This window comes from Coenobita brevimanus, chromosome 97 (assembly GCF_032717465.1).
Source record: "Coenobita brevimanus isolate Jiangsu-jjx chromosome 97, ASM3271746v2, whole genome shotgun sequence".
Taxonomy (NCBI): Eukaryota; Metazoa; Arthropoda; class Malacostraca; order Decapoda; family Coenobitidae; genus Coenobita; species Coenobita brevimanus.
In genome coordinates this window covers 46,057,479-46,072,045 of record NC_137050.1, presented here as the reverse complement: position 1 = coordinate 46,072,045, position 14,567 = coordinate 46,057,479, and the positions used below count along the sequence as shown (strand labels likewise).

General features: G+C 40.2%; 1 protein-coding gene across 1 annotated transcript in view; it reads left to right on the top strand.

The window, feature by feature from the left end:
* LOC145413688 (uncharacterized) overlaps positions 1-14,567 on the top strand; it is a 616,371-nt gene that overhangs the window by 520,713 nt on the left and 81,091 nt on the right. The window contains exons 14-15 of the mRNA XM_080283343.1: positions 2,447-2,557; positions 6,692-6,808. Coding sequence (XP_080139469.1) covers positions 2,447-2,557; positions 6,692-6,808 — 228 coding nt within the window. The remainder of the gene's footprint in view (positions 1-2,446; positions 2,558-6,691; positions 6,809-14,567) is intronic.

Here is a 14,567-nt window from a genome sequence, read left to right as displayed (position 1 = left end):
CTGTAAAGATACAATTAGGTAAGAACAATTAGGTAAGAACACACGATTAGGGAAATGAACATCCTGCCATTTAACCTTGACCTTGCAAATAAATATTCTTAACAAGAAAAGTCTCTTTATTCTTGGCATACATTCAACTTTTCTTCAAGATTAGTCTGAATTGGATAAAAATTGTGAAACTTAATTGTGCTAGTTCAGGGTTCAACGTATCCTTCTAATCATGCTTTTAAATAGTGTAAAAAAATAAAATAAAATAAAAAAGGTTTACTGACAGATCATACCTCAACCCTTCCACTAAGTTTGGGTAAGATTTAATAACATTTTTCCGAGCTAATTTCTTCACACACACACACACACACACACACACACACACACACACACACACACACACACACACACACACACACACACTCATACACACACACACACACACACACACACACACACACACACACACACACACACACACACACACACACACACACACACACACACACACACACACACACACACACACACACACACACAAGAACGCACCACTGCTACATCTACTACTAATGCTACTACTAATGCTAATACTGTTATTTCATACAGCACATAAAGTCCATCCATGTGGATATTGTATTTTGACGATCAGTAGGCTCAGTAAAGCAATTTAGCATCTGAGGTTTTGGTGGAATAGTTCAAACCAGCCTACATAAAATAGTCTCTTGGGAGAGTATTGTCGTTACCAGGAATATGCTATACCTCTTGATATCCATTTCTTTTATTTAAAAAAAGTTCAGTTATTACAATGCAAACAACATTTTATTCCGTTACAGCCACAGGTTGGTTCAGCTCTTTAACACAGTAGCTTAGTCCATTCCCACCAGAGAAAAAGTCCGACAACTACCTCTCCCCCGCAATCCTCGTCCAACGGCACGAACACCGGAAACACCAACACAGCTAATACTTTTACCAGGCAACAACAACAACAACAACAACAACAACATCAACAACAAATACTACTACTACAACAACAACAACAACTACTACTACTACTACTACTAACACTCACAGTATGAAGCACGTTTCCCCCGCATAAATGCAAGCAAACTTCTAAAATTGTTAATATCCTCAAAACTTTCAACAACTAACCACAAAAGTTACCCTTGATACAAGATTTTTATATTTGTGTGCATTCGTGTTTTTTGTTCTCTTTTGGAGACACATACTATACCCCCACTTATAAGAGAAAACGGATATCGGGAAACCAAAATCTGCAAGGCTCGGTAGATGAGTTTGGGAGTGTGTGTAAGAAACGGAATCTAAAAGTGAATGTAGGGAAGATTAAAGTTATGGTCTTCGAGAGAAGTGAAGTCAGTGAATGTACAGCGTGGGTGGATGAGGAGGAAATGGAAAACGTGAGTGCGTTTAAGTACTTTGGTAGTGTGATGAGTAAGGATGGAAGTTTAGTGGGTGAAGTTCTTGAAAGGGTACAACAAGGAAGAAAGGTTGCTAATTCCTTGAAAGCAGTGATAAGAAACAGGATATTGAGCATGGAAGTAAAGAAGTCGCTGTTTTATAGTATTGTGATGTCAACTCACTTATAGAAGCGAAGCTTGGACATTGTTTAAAGGCCAGAAGTCAAGAGGGAGACCAGGGGAAACGAGTTATTTGAGAGGATCCTGTGGAGTTACGTTAAGTGACAGATTCACAAATTAGGAAGTGAAGGAGCATTGTGGCGTTGACGTAGATCTCATGGAAAGCGCTAAGAGAAATAAATTGTGGTGGTTTGGTCATAAAGAGAGGACGGAGAGCGAGAGATTAACGAGGAGAGTGTATGTGAGGGAAGTGGAGGGTGGGAGAGGCAGGGAGAGACCGAGGATGAAATGGAGGGATGGAGTAGATAGGTATATGAGAGAGGGTGTGTGTGAGCTGGGATGAGGACAGTGTAATGGCAGGGGAGAGCATAACATGAAAGCTATTTCTTTGTGGCCACCTCTTATGGGATTAAGGCGTCGGGTTATACATAGGTTCATAGATAGTCCTAGCAGACCTGACACCAAAGATCTGAACTAAATAGAAAAAAAAAATCATTTGTGAGCACTGAAATCTTGGGAGTCAATTACCATATAGTTTTTTCTTCTACAACCATGTAGCTATGGGTGTTATGAGTCGGATGGCTGGACAGATTGGTGAGATGCGTGGGCAGGGCTGGTGGATGGGAGTGTAGTGGGAAAACACGTCTATGGTAGGAATAAATCCACGGGGAAATAGACCCAAGGAGGAACAAAGGTTCTGTGGGTAAAATGGGAAACCAGGGGATCTTCTCCCACACGGGTTTTGTCCATCCAGGGTACCAGGCAATGCCTGTACGCGTGATCACAGACTTTACACGGGGAACGCCGAGTGCCCCTGTTAGTAATATAAATTTTGACAAATAATGTGATGTCGCCACCCACAGTGTGCTGCTGGCCGATTCCATTGTGAAAACAACAAATGCATTCGTTCGCCCTTTCAATGTGACGGTGACAACGACTGCGGTGACAACAGTGATGAAAGGAACTGTACAACGGTGAGTTTTAGTATGTTATGGACGGTTAAAGACAATAACTGATCTCGCTTTTGGTGAAATATAGTAGTTAAAGCAGCAAAATAATAAATTTAGTCATAAACTGCTTTCTTCTAATATAGAATGTACTTGGCAAAGATATTACCACATATTTTCGTGAGTTAAGAGTATGTTAATCACTTAGGAAAGAAGACGCTAAAATAATAAAGTTAGATAAACATATTATACCAGCCGATACATAAAGTTTGTTTTCACCATTATAGCCTCTCTGTCCACCACAAGCACCGATAACTGCAGTTAGATATACTCGGGTAGTTAGATGTTGTGTTCTCCTTGTAGCCACATTATGAATTCTACAAAATGAGTAAAAGCAACGACGAATTGTTTTAAGGGGAATTCGATGTATTAGGGTTATATGAGGAAGAGAAAAACAGGAAAAGACGGAGATATCTTAAGCTCATCGGGGAAGATTCATACTGTGGCTGGGAAGGGGATACATTTTTCCACCAGTTAATGTCTCGGTGCATGCGCGAGCACCAGCTTAATCTGCACACGCATGCATGTCTGTGAGAGAGGGAATGGATACTTACCAGTCATTATGGTAGAACTATGTGCTCGAGTAGGTAGATTGCTGACTGTGAAAATGGGATGGGTGATTGGACGAATGGGAGAACTGGTGAGGGTAAGTGTTGTGGTTGATTGAGCATGGTGGAGTGGGTATTGGAGGTGGGGTGGGATGGGCAGGATAAGTAAGATGCTGGGTGGGTGAAGCGGATGTGAGGGCAGACAGAGCGAAGAGAGTGGGGTGGAATATGGTTGGTCTGTAGGGACAGTTTGGAGGACAGGTGTCTAAGTTGTCTAAGTAGTGTGGCATGAATGGGACGGGAAATCAAGAAATGCATGTGCGTGGTCAGGGTGTTTGGGGTGGTTGGGTGAGTGGGTGGTTAGTGGGAAAATAGGGCCAGGGAATGAACTGGGTCCACGGTGGGAAGAGTTCAACAAGTGAAAATGACTGTGTCCCTGGGAAAACTGGCCCAGGCAGCAACATAGGTCCAATGAGCAAAAATGCAAGATGTCCAGGGAGGCTATAGATCTATCTATCTATCTATAGCCCGACGCCCTAATCCCGCAAAGGGTGGCCGCAGACAAAACGCCTCCAAGTCGCTCTGTCACCCACCATTTGACTGCCCTCCCCCCAACTCACCCCCCCCCTCCCTCATATACCTCTCAACTCCATCCCTTCAGCTCATCCTCGGTCTAGTCTCCCTCTCCCTCCCTCCACCTCACCCACGTACACCCTCTTAGTCAGTCTTTTTTTCTCCATTCTCTTCACATGTCCAAACCATCTCAGTGTATTTCTCCTAATCTTCTCAACCACATCTACATCCACCCCACAGCGTTCCTTCACTTCTTCATTCGTCAGCCTGTCCCTCCACGTCACTCCACATGCTCTTCTCAAGTAACTCATTTCCACTGCTCTCACTCTTGACTTGTTCCCCTCTTGCAAGGTCCATGCCTCGCTTCCATACGTCAGGGTAGGGATCACAATACTATCATGCAGTGACTTCTTAACTTCCATACTGACCTCCCTATTTCTCATCACTGCTTTCAGTGTACCAACAACCTTCCTTCCCTGCTGTACCCTTTCACGCACTTCATCCCCCAAAGTTCCATCCTTACTCATCACACTACCCAAGTACTTGAATGCACTCACATTCTCCATATCCTCACCATCCAACCTCACTGCACACTCTGTGACTTCATTCCTCTCAAACACCATAACTTTACTTTTGTTTACATTAACGTTCAGATTCCTCCTCCTACACACTGTCCCTAATTCATTCACGAAACCTTGCAACTCCCATTCATCTTCACTCAACAATACTGTATCATCAGCAAACAGCAACACCAGAAGCTTCCAAATCTCACCCTCATTTATTAGAGCCACCCCCACATCCACTGCCCTACCCTGCACATCCTTTACAACCCCATCCATATATATATTAAACAGCCATGGAGACATCACACAACCCTGTTTCAGTCCCACATTGAGATCAAAGAACTCACTCAGCTCACCATCCACTCGCACCGTAGCCCTAGCTCCCTCGTACATACTCTTCACAGCACTCAACAATTTTCCCTCCACTCCATATATTCTTAATACCTTCCACATACCTTGCCTATCTATTCTGTCATAAGCTTTCTCCAAGTCCATGAAGGCAGCATACACTTTCCTTCCCTTCTCTAGATACTTCTCCACTAAACATCTTAGAACAAATATCTGATCTGCACACCCTTTTCCCTTCCTAAATCCCCCTTGTTCTTCTCCAACTAGCTCCTCTGTCATATGCCTAACCCTATCAATGATTATTCTACCATATATTTTACCAGTCACACTAAGTAGGCAAATACCTCTATGGTTACCACATACTTCTCTCTCTCCTTTTCCTTTGTATAAAGGAACAATTACACCTGATTTCCAGTCCTCTGGAACCCTTCCGTCTTCCCAAGCCAATCTACACAACTTCCATATCCACTCCACAACAATCGCACCCCCATACCTAAGCATTTCACCACACACTCCATCAATTCCTGGGGCCTTTCCCAACTTAATATTCTTCATCGCTTCCACTACTTCCGCCCTACTGATCTCTTCCTCCCTCCTCTCATCTCTTCCTCTCCCAGCCATTCCCCAACCACTTATACTCGCACTGCTCTCACTCTCTACATAAATTCAAGTGCGAATTCGAAGGTTTCGAGGGTGAACACACTTTTATGTACAAGATAATGCATAGTTGAAGAAAAATATCTAAATTTTATGGAATACTGTTAAATCAATGTTTATTTTTAGAAGCTTAATAGCCTGCTTTAAAAAGTGGAGATGTACTTCAATATTTGGTTTGCTGAGTACTACATATGACCATGCGTTTTTTAAAGCAATATGTCTGACAGTCTTCTTCCAAACCTCTGTTCATTATTCCAACTTTTCAAGCATGGGCTGAATAAGCATATATTTTAAGAGATTCTGGTAAGCTAAACAATATATGCAGAAATAGCTAAACTACAATCTCTATTAAATAGATGATACACAGTTGCACAAAGAATTTATTAAAAATCACAGCATACTAAAAATCACAGCATACTAAAAGTATTTTTAACTTTTCCTGGCAAAGGAATTATTTTCAGTCTAATGCACTAAAATGCAAACGTCAGTGCTTTCCCACTTCCTTAAAACAGCGAGAAATATTTTAAATCACGAATTATTTTAGCATAATTATTATTGTTCCAGTTACATTTATTAGTTCCTATACGTAATGAGCAAGCTTTAAAACTGTTAATCATTAATTATACAGAAACTATGCTAAATTTATTTCAGATTTAATGTTGCAACTAAGATTTTACCTAACCTATATAATGCTATATTTCGTTTTTCCCCATGGTGAGAACATAGGTTGGAGGTGGGTGGGGATTCACCATCCACTCACTAGATGTAGTGCTGCTTTGGGTGTCTGTCCTTTCCTCTCCTTCCTTCCTTTTTTGTCTTTTTTTCCTGTATTCTTTCATCTTCCTTCTGCCCACAGGTGACTTTACACTCCCTCTGCTTTCTTTCCATCATTCTTTTCCCTTCCTTCTGCCTATGGGTGACTCTATACTGAGTGACAAGACAAATGCTTTCTTGTACACCAGGAAACCATTTACTGCTCTGGATGGTAAGCATAACACCAAATTATGACGCCTGTTGGATTAGTAGGTAATTAAGAGGCTCCAATCGGATTGAGCTGGTCCAGGCTTATATCCAAGGGAAGGTTAGGGTTCATTGCTCACGTATTGTCACTCAGGGAGGAGTGAGGCTGGTCACTCTCAATTTAAATGTTAAGACCAACTCTCCTAGCCCCGGGATGCTACGCTCATCATGGGGTAACATAGGATTGAATGATGGATGGATGGATGTTGCAGGTCATCAAGAATGAAATATACGTTTAATATATAAAAAAAAAAGATAAGTGTAATTGGTGTTCCTTAGAAATGTTTGCAGGGTGGTTCAGATTAGACAGTTTTTGAAAGATACGGTATATGAACTATATGTCAGAGGATAGGCCTGCATGTAGTTAGGTGTTTCCGTGTTACCATCCGCAGAGAGAATGTGACGATGACCAGTTTAAGTGTGACAACAACCGATGCGTTAGGGAGTCATACAGGTGTGACGGTGACAACGACTGTGGCGACTACAGTGATGAGGTCAACTGTTCCCAGGTGAGTGCTGCAGAACAGTGAACGTTAAAGCAAATTACTGACCATTAATTTATACCAGTCTCGAGGAAAATCAGCGGCTTGTCTTGTCTAGTGGAAAGAGAGTCTAGACATTTCATCAAAATTTAAAATCATATGACTAGAGAGTATAGAGTTTTTGATATCCAATATAACTGCTGCAACGAGATAAGTAAAATGTAATCGTGGTACATTTGTAAGTAAACCAGGACGAAGATAAAAGTAGGGGCAATATTCATGTTTTCATACGTGGTAAATCTATGTATATAAAAGAGCCAATTTGTTTGTTTCCTCTTCAATCACAATAAAAACAAAGAGCCAGAGACCCCCAGACCCATATATATTCCGAATCAGGGTGACCCAAGGATGGTTTTAGGGGGTCAAAATTCAGATCTGGGACATTTTAGGTCCCAGGTAGATTGTTCACTTTTTGGGTCCGGGAAACACCGGGTACCCGTGCACCCCAATTTTTGGCATTGGGAGTCACATTACCTCCAGTTCGGACATAGGCTATTTGAATTTGGCCTTTGAGGTCATTTGAGATCACTGGTAAGAGGTCATTTCAGGTCACTGTAATACACGCTTGAACAAATGGATCCAGCAGCCTAGATCTTGGCATGGAGACTCCTTGAAGTCACCGGTCGTGGGTCATTTGAGGTCACCAGAAATACATTCAAAAGCGACTGGACCCAGCAGCCGAATTCTTGGCATGGAAAGTCACATGACCTTCATTTCGGACATAGGCTTTGTGAGGTTGACCTCCGAGGTCATTTGAGGTCACTGGTCGGAGGTCATTTGTGGTCACCAATAATAGTAAACAAGTGTGCATAAATACTATGCGTTAGTCTGTGAAAGCTGAACTAGAAGTTCCTGGACCTCTTATAATCCTCCTTCAAAAGCTTATGAGATGCATGACCTTCCTGGAGTATAAAGAAAAAATGAACTAAACAAACAGGATTAGAGTGTTCGCCTTTTTGGCATGGCAATGCCAGGCACCCCTGCTTGTCAATTATAAAAGTTTCTGCAGCCACCCAATAAACTGTGCATCCTATATAGACGTTGTACTGATGGAAGTAGTAAGAGTGAAAGTTTCACAAACTGATCTGATTGAAGATAAAGCCTTTGCCTTAGATATTGTGGCATTGCTAGTGTTCAGGAACATACGGCTACGTCATTGCGCGACAACATACCTTAATATCTATTTCATTAAACATGAGAGTATCTCTCTTATATATATATATATATATATATATATATATATATATATATATATATATATATATATATATATATATATATATGTATGTATATTTTATGTATATATATATATATATATATATATATATATATATATATATATATATATATATATATATGTGGGAGTGTTTTTGTTGGCCTAGAATGCATGCATAATCTGGAGATGATTTATGAACGTACCTTAGGATTACTGGTAATTTCTTGTGTACTGAACTTCGAAGACTTGATAGCCTGTGACCATATCATCCTACAAAGTCCTTCCCATTGGCCAAGTGAAATATTCGAAGCCAAACTCCATTACAAAAAATCATGACAAAATTTCTAAGTCTGTTCAATACCAGAGTTATCAGCATATGATGTTTCTTCGTTGATCAGGGAGATCATTATTCCTTTAAATCTAGTTTACTTGCGTGATCTGCGATTCTTTTAAAGCATTTGTTTCCGATTCCATTACAGAGTCAGACGCTCTATTTTACTCTGACATTGTATCATCGACAAAAGTTTGGTCCAAATCTTCGAGAGGTTAAGGAAATATCGCGCCCACACCCATATGACCTTGACCTTTGACCCCATGACCTTGGAGATCTAATCAGTTCATCATTCCTTCATACTGTATCATTGACAAAAGTTTGGTCGAAATCCGTCAAAGGGTTCAGGAGATATTGCGTCCACACCCATATGACCTTGACATTTGACCCACTGACCTTGCTGACCAAATCAGTTCATCGTCCCTTCATACTGTGTTACTGACGAGTTTGGTCGAAATTCCTCAAGAGGTTCAGGAGATGTCGCACCCACACCCGTATGACCTTGACCTTGCCGACCTAATCAGTTCATCATCTCCTCATACTGCATCACTCACAAAAGTTTTGTGTTGGGTTCAGGAGGTACCGCACCCACAAGAGTGTTACAAATGCTCAGACTCAAGCACTCATGCACGCACCCACCCAATCACCTGCCCACGGACGGACCAGTCACTTAATCCCCTATAAGTGGACGGAAGCATAATGATGCCTTGTGGACTGATGGGTTAAGGCACTCCAACTGAATGGATCTGTAAGGGTTTACATGCAAGGAAAGTACTGAGGTTATTTGTTCCCTTAACGTCACTCGGGGACGAGTGCGGTTGGGCTCTTTTGCCTTAGGTGTCGGGACTGAATAGTCTAACACCGATCCTCTACGCTCCTGATGGAGTAACAAAGCACTGAATGGTGAGAGGAGCTGACTTTCCTTTCCTCTACTTTTTATTAAGATGTTTCACGTTGAATGCGAATGGATGTCTGTGACAGAATAAAATGAAGAGAAATTGTGAATGAATAAAATGATGACACAGCGCTGAGGGGATACTCTCCCGCATTTGTCCGATCAGCTGATCAGGTCAGGTGCGGGTAAGGGGATGGGTCTATTATGATGTGCCAGGGGTAAACCAGCTCTGCTGTCGGGCCCTGCTGCAGATGTCACTGATTGCACAGCGCAGTTGACCCTCGTGCGGTGTGGTGCGCTGAAGATCTGTCCCTTCTCCCCTTTGGGGCTAAGATGCGAATGAATGTGTTGGAATTGATGAGTAAATTGGGAGTGTGTCGTCCTGTATCGGCTACCTCCCTTTTCTTGGGGGAAGCAGCCTAGGTATACAGATATATAGATAGATTCACGTTATCTACACTTGTGCCTTCATATCACCCGATCCACTGCTTCCTGGCTGCCATCTCTCCACCTCACATCTCCCTCTTTCACATGCATTTCCAGTCTATCCCTCCACCCCATTCTTCATCTTCCCCTTCTCCTCCTACCACCATCTCTTTCACGTACTCTCTCCTTGTCATTCAATCATTCCATATTTGTTACATATGGCCAAATCATCTCAGAATGCTTTTACACTCGCTGCTGCTGGTGTGTGTGTGTGTGTGTGTGTGTGTGTGTGTGTGTGTGTGTGTGTGTGTGTGTGTGTGTGTGTGTGTGTGTGTGTGTGTGTGTGTGTGTGTGTGTGTAAAAACAGTAACTTCAACAGTTTTGATAAAAGTTAACAAAACTTGTCAATAGGATTGTCATCCAACGAGGAATTCTTATATATACGTAGAGAGAGAGAGAGAGAGAGAGAGAGACAGACAGACAGACAGACAGACGGGCAGACAGACAGAGACAGATACATTATCTACATATATGTATCTATCTGTCTTTGAATATATATATATATATATATATATATATATATATATATATATATATATATATATATATATACTCCTATATTACTCAAAAATTATCACAAGATCCACGGGAATGTAGACGGTAAGGTCCAATTGAGTGAATCTCTGCCCTTTGCCATGTCGCTGTATGATAACCAACTGTCCATACCAAGAAAATGGAAAATGTAAGGGAGAGCAACACTCCTAAATATAATGCAGCCGAGTAAATGAATTTGCCCTTTGACCCTGCTTGTAGGTAGATTATACTTCAATCAACTTCCTTCATTCTTCCCGAATCATTAACCCTTCTACCTACTGTGGTTCAAGGAAGATCAAAACTGAGATGGCATTGCTCATTGATAATGGCCGTTTACTTTCCTTTGTAAACTTCATTTGTTACTCATTGTTCTTCAATTCGATTCTCTGTATTCTTGTTGTACCTGAACCCTTTCACAAAGTGATGTGTACTTGGGATAAAAATGGTTTAGATTGAGTGTACCATGTAATCTTGTCCCTTGAGCAATTGTTCTATAAAACAACAGAACAGGTAATCGGGTATCCTCAACCGATCCACCGAGATTAATGCAAATGGGTTCTTAACTTTTTTTCCTTACACACAGAGAGTCGGAGTCGGACATTGCCTTTACCATGTGACCTTGACAATTGAATTTTTTATGTCAAAATTCAATGTTTTCGTCGTTTCCTGAGCCTTAATGATTCACCAATCATATTTTATCAGATCAAAATTAAGCTCAGTTTGCCTTTAGAGCTAATGATCTGACCTGGCTCTTATACTTTGGTTGTTCTCAAAATCGAATACGTGTCATAAAAGACTTTGTAGTTACTTGTAGAGAAGTTATATATAATAGAATGTTGGACGAGCGGTTGTTATACTTGAGTTGTTTGTACGTCGATAATCTTGGTTCCCATTTGTCATGCAATGACAAAGTAGAGATAAAGAAGAGTATGGGACTATTTTTATTTGTCTTGGAAATATTAACAGAGTCTCTCACACACGAGTGAGTATAAGTAGAGTCCCTGTCTCCCTGCCTCACTCTCTCACTCTCTCTCATTCTCTCTCTCTCTCTCTCTCTCTCTCTCTCTCTCTCTCTCTCTCTCTCTCTCTCTCTCTCTCTTCCAAGTTGCTAAGCCTTTCTCCCCACTACCTGCCGATTCTATGGCCTTTCTCCTTCTGAGCTCTCTTTCCTAAATTCTGGTGAAACAGGAGTCGTGTCACGTGTGTTCCCTGTGTTTGGAAAGTTCTAGAAGCCTGTGTGTGAGTATGTGTGTATGTGTGTGTATGGTCACTAGGCTTTGTTCACCTGGTGTATCGCTGACAAACTAACTGCATCATCTCCTGACTGGCTACTTCGTAATCTGTCGTCAGCTTTCCTTCAGTGTAACTTGCAAGATCATTTCCCATTCCCAGGCTCGCATAGAGCTGTCTATCTGTCTATTTATCTATCTATCTATTATGATTTGTAAATATAATATGGAGTCATAACATTGCTCGGTCCACGCAGCTGAAGGTCCTCCGACAGCAATTATCATTGACACATGCTAATCTATTAGTACATAATATTGATAATAATATTGTATACGTATAATATTTATAGTAAATAGTAATTATTCAGTAATATTACATTTTAAACAAGTTGTATTCATATTCGAATAAATGCATTAAAAGTAAACTATTTAACGGTAATACAGTATGTACTTGGGTTATTGTAGTGAAATGGATACATGCAAGAGAAAAAAAAAATAGTTTAAAATTAAGAGTATGGTAAGAGTTATTGATATTTCATTTAAAGATTATGGTACTGGTATGCCATACATGGGTCATTCTTCTTTGTATTATATATATATATATATATATATATATATATATATATATATATATATATATATATATATATATATATATATATATAATTAATGCTATATACAAAATATGTACACTTCATTCAGGGGGGTTAACTTGGATGCTAACTCTCCCCTCACTAAATACTGACTCCAAATTAGCAATTCTTGCATGCATTCTGTGCATTGCGAACAGCAATACTGCAAATACAATGCAGAAGATTATAAAGACAGTAGGTGCTGGGCTATACACATAATATGGGTTGAACATACTCAAACTCAAATCTTCCCAGGGCTTCATTGTTTCATTGATCAGCTGCATAGTTTCAAACTTAGGTGAAGTCAACTTAATTCTTGTGCTCATGTAAGTCCATATCAGGCAGTGTGTGGAAATGTTTGTGTGTATGATTGAGAATGGCGTAGTGATTGATGGTGGATAAAGTAGACATGGCTGGTGTAAATACCGCACAGTAGTCTGGTGCTATGTATAATCCTGATGCTGAAGTATGAGATGGTGACATATCTGGACAGACTATGTAAACTGATGTGTTATGAGTGAAATAAAAAAACTGTGAGTGTCCAATGCGTTGATGGTGTACAAGTTTATCTGGAGCAAAAGTGAAGTTGCAATGATTATGAATATTGTCATTTCTGATGATAGCCATTTCACAAGGGACTGTATCAGTAGGCTGAAACGTGAAAATGTACGCAGGACAAAGATGAACAGCATGTAAGGATGTGCGGCACTTTCGTTCAATCGTTGATTCACTTGCGAAAGTGACAGTGTCCCATCTCTTGGAGGGCATGATGAGTTCGGTGTCTGTGTTGATGTTGATGATGACCAAAGTGTTGTTATTTTGATAGGGGAAGGGATGTATTTGGTATACTGTGAACAGGTCTTCAGTTATGAATGGTACAATACATGAACTACTACTGATGTTGGTGTTAGTGTTGCTTGTAAATATGGATAATATTGCATGAATTCCCTACTGCGGAACAACGGCTTCAATTTATGTTTATGTATGCCTTGACTAATTATCTGACGTAGCTCATGAACTGAGAGTAAGTCAATTGTGATCTTGCCATCACTAGCATTCGAAATTCCTTGCATAAGTGCCCTGAAACGATCTCTAGTGTTCTCTAATTGTAGTAGAATCGTGTCAATATGTTCCGTGATGATGGAGAAGTGTTGGAAAAGTGTAATGTTTCCTTCCATTTCATTTATTTTATCTACACTCTCGAGATCTATGTTTTCTGCTTTTTTCAGATTTTTCACAATTGTCTTCATTGCTGAGTTCTGTCCTGTGATGAATTTATCTTGGTATGTTAGTATCTGACCTATCTTATTAAATTTGTTGTTTATTTCTATAAGGTCATCCTCTGTAGCCAATCCAAAGATGTTCCCAAGAACTCACCACCCAGGTCGAACAAACCGCGCTTTTGGCGAGTACGTGTGATGTTGTTCCTGTCGCTCAGTACCTCCGTTCCATAAGATGGGAGATCTTGGATCATGATGAGCATAGTTGACTTTGCCTGTTCTAGTTTCCATTTCGCTAACTTTACCATTTCATTCATTTCCTTTGTGTTATGTGCTTGTGAAACATAATTTCCTATCATAAAGTCCAGAGTTCGCATCGGCGTCGCAAGTCTGTCTAGATAAGTAGGTAATTCATATAAGTAATCTAGACTTATTTCAGTACTCATGACGTCCTAAACGATTGTAGTCGTGGCCGTCGGAGCTATGAGGCATCCTTGTCGTACTATGTGTTGGGGGTCTAAGTGCGTATATCCTCTTGCTATGTAGAGGAGAATCCATAGCATAAGTTCCTTCATCGTAACCTACCGAAAAAAAAAAAATCTATTAATTTCCTAATATGGTCATGCTGTAATCGATGATAGCGATGATGTGCATTACGGTTGATTGTTATTTCATTTATAGAAGGAGTTTAAATCGATATTTAATTCTCGTAAATGATGTACTGTAGATTTGATTGGAACAGTTGCACCTATGTTCGATTGTTTGGTATATGACCTTAATTTCTTTTTGTAATCATTGTTGTTTTCTTGCTTACTTTCCTGAGGTACGTTCGTCTGTTCGGTTGTATCCGAGGCTGAATAATTATTGAATAATTCCCTTGAAACTCATTTTAAATGGTCAATATGAACTTGTTTCTCCTCGCCACTTGAAAGTGACTTAATTAAAACTTTGTTTGCTTTTATGTTAATTACTCTGTATGGGCCCTCAAATTTTGGGGATAATTTATTGTCTCTCGTATGAATGATACCGTAAACAATGTCTCCTAAGCTGATAAGTGAATCTCTTGCCTTCTTGTTAAATGCCTATGTCATTTCTTCCTTGGACATCGTTAATTGTTTTTTTACTCTTTTGTGTATGTCCTGGAATTCACGTAAACGGAGTTTGGAGTAATCATCGTAATTGT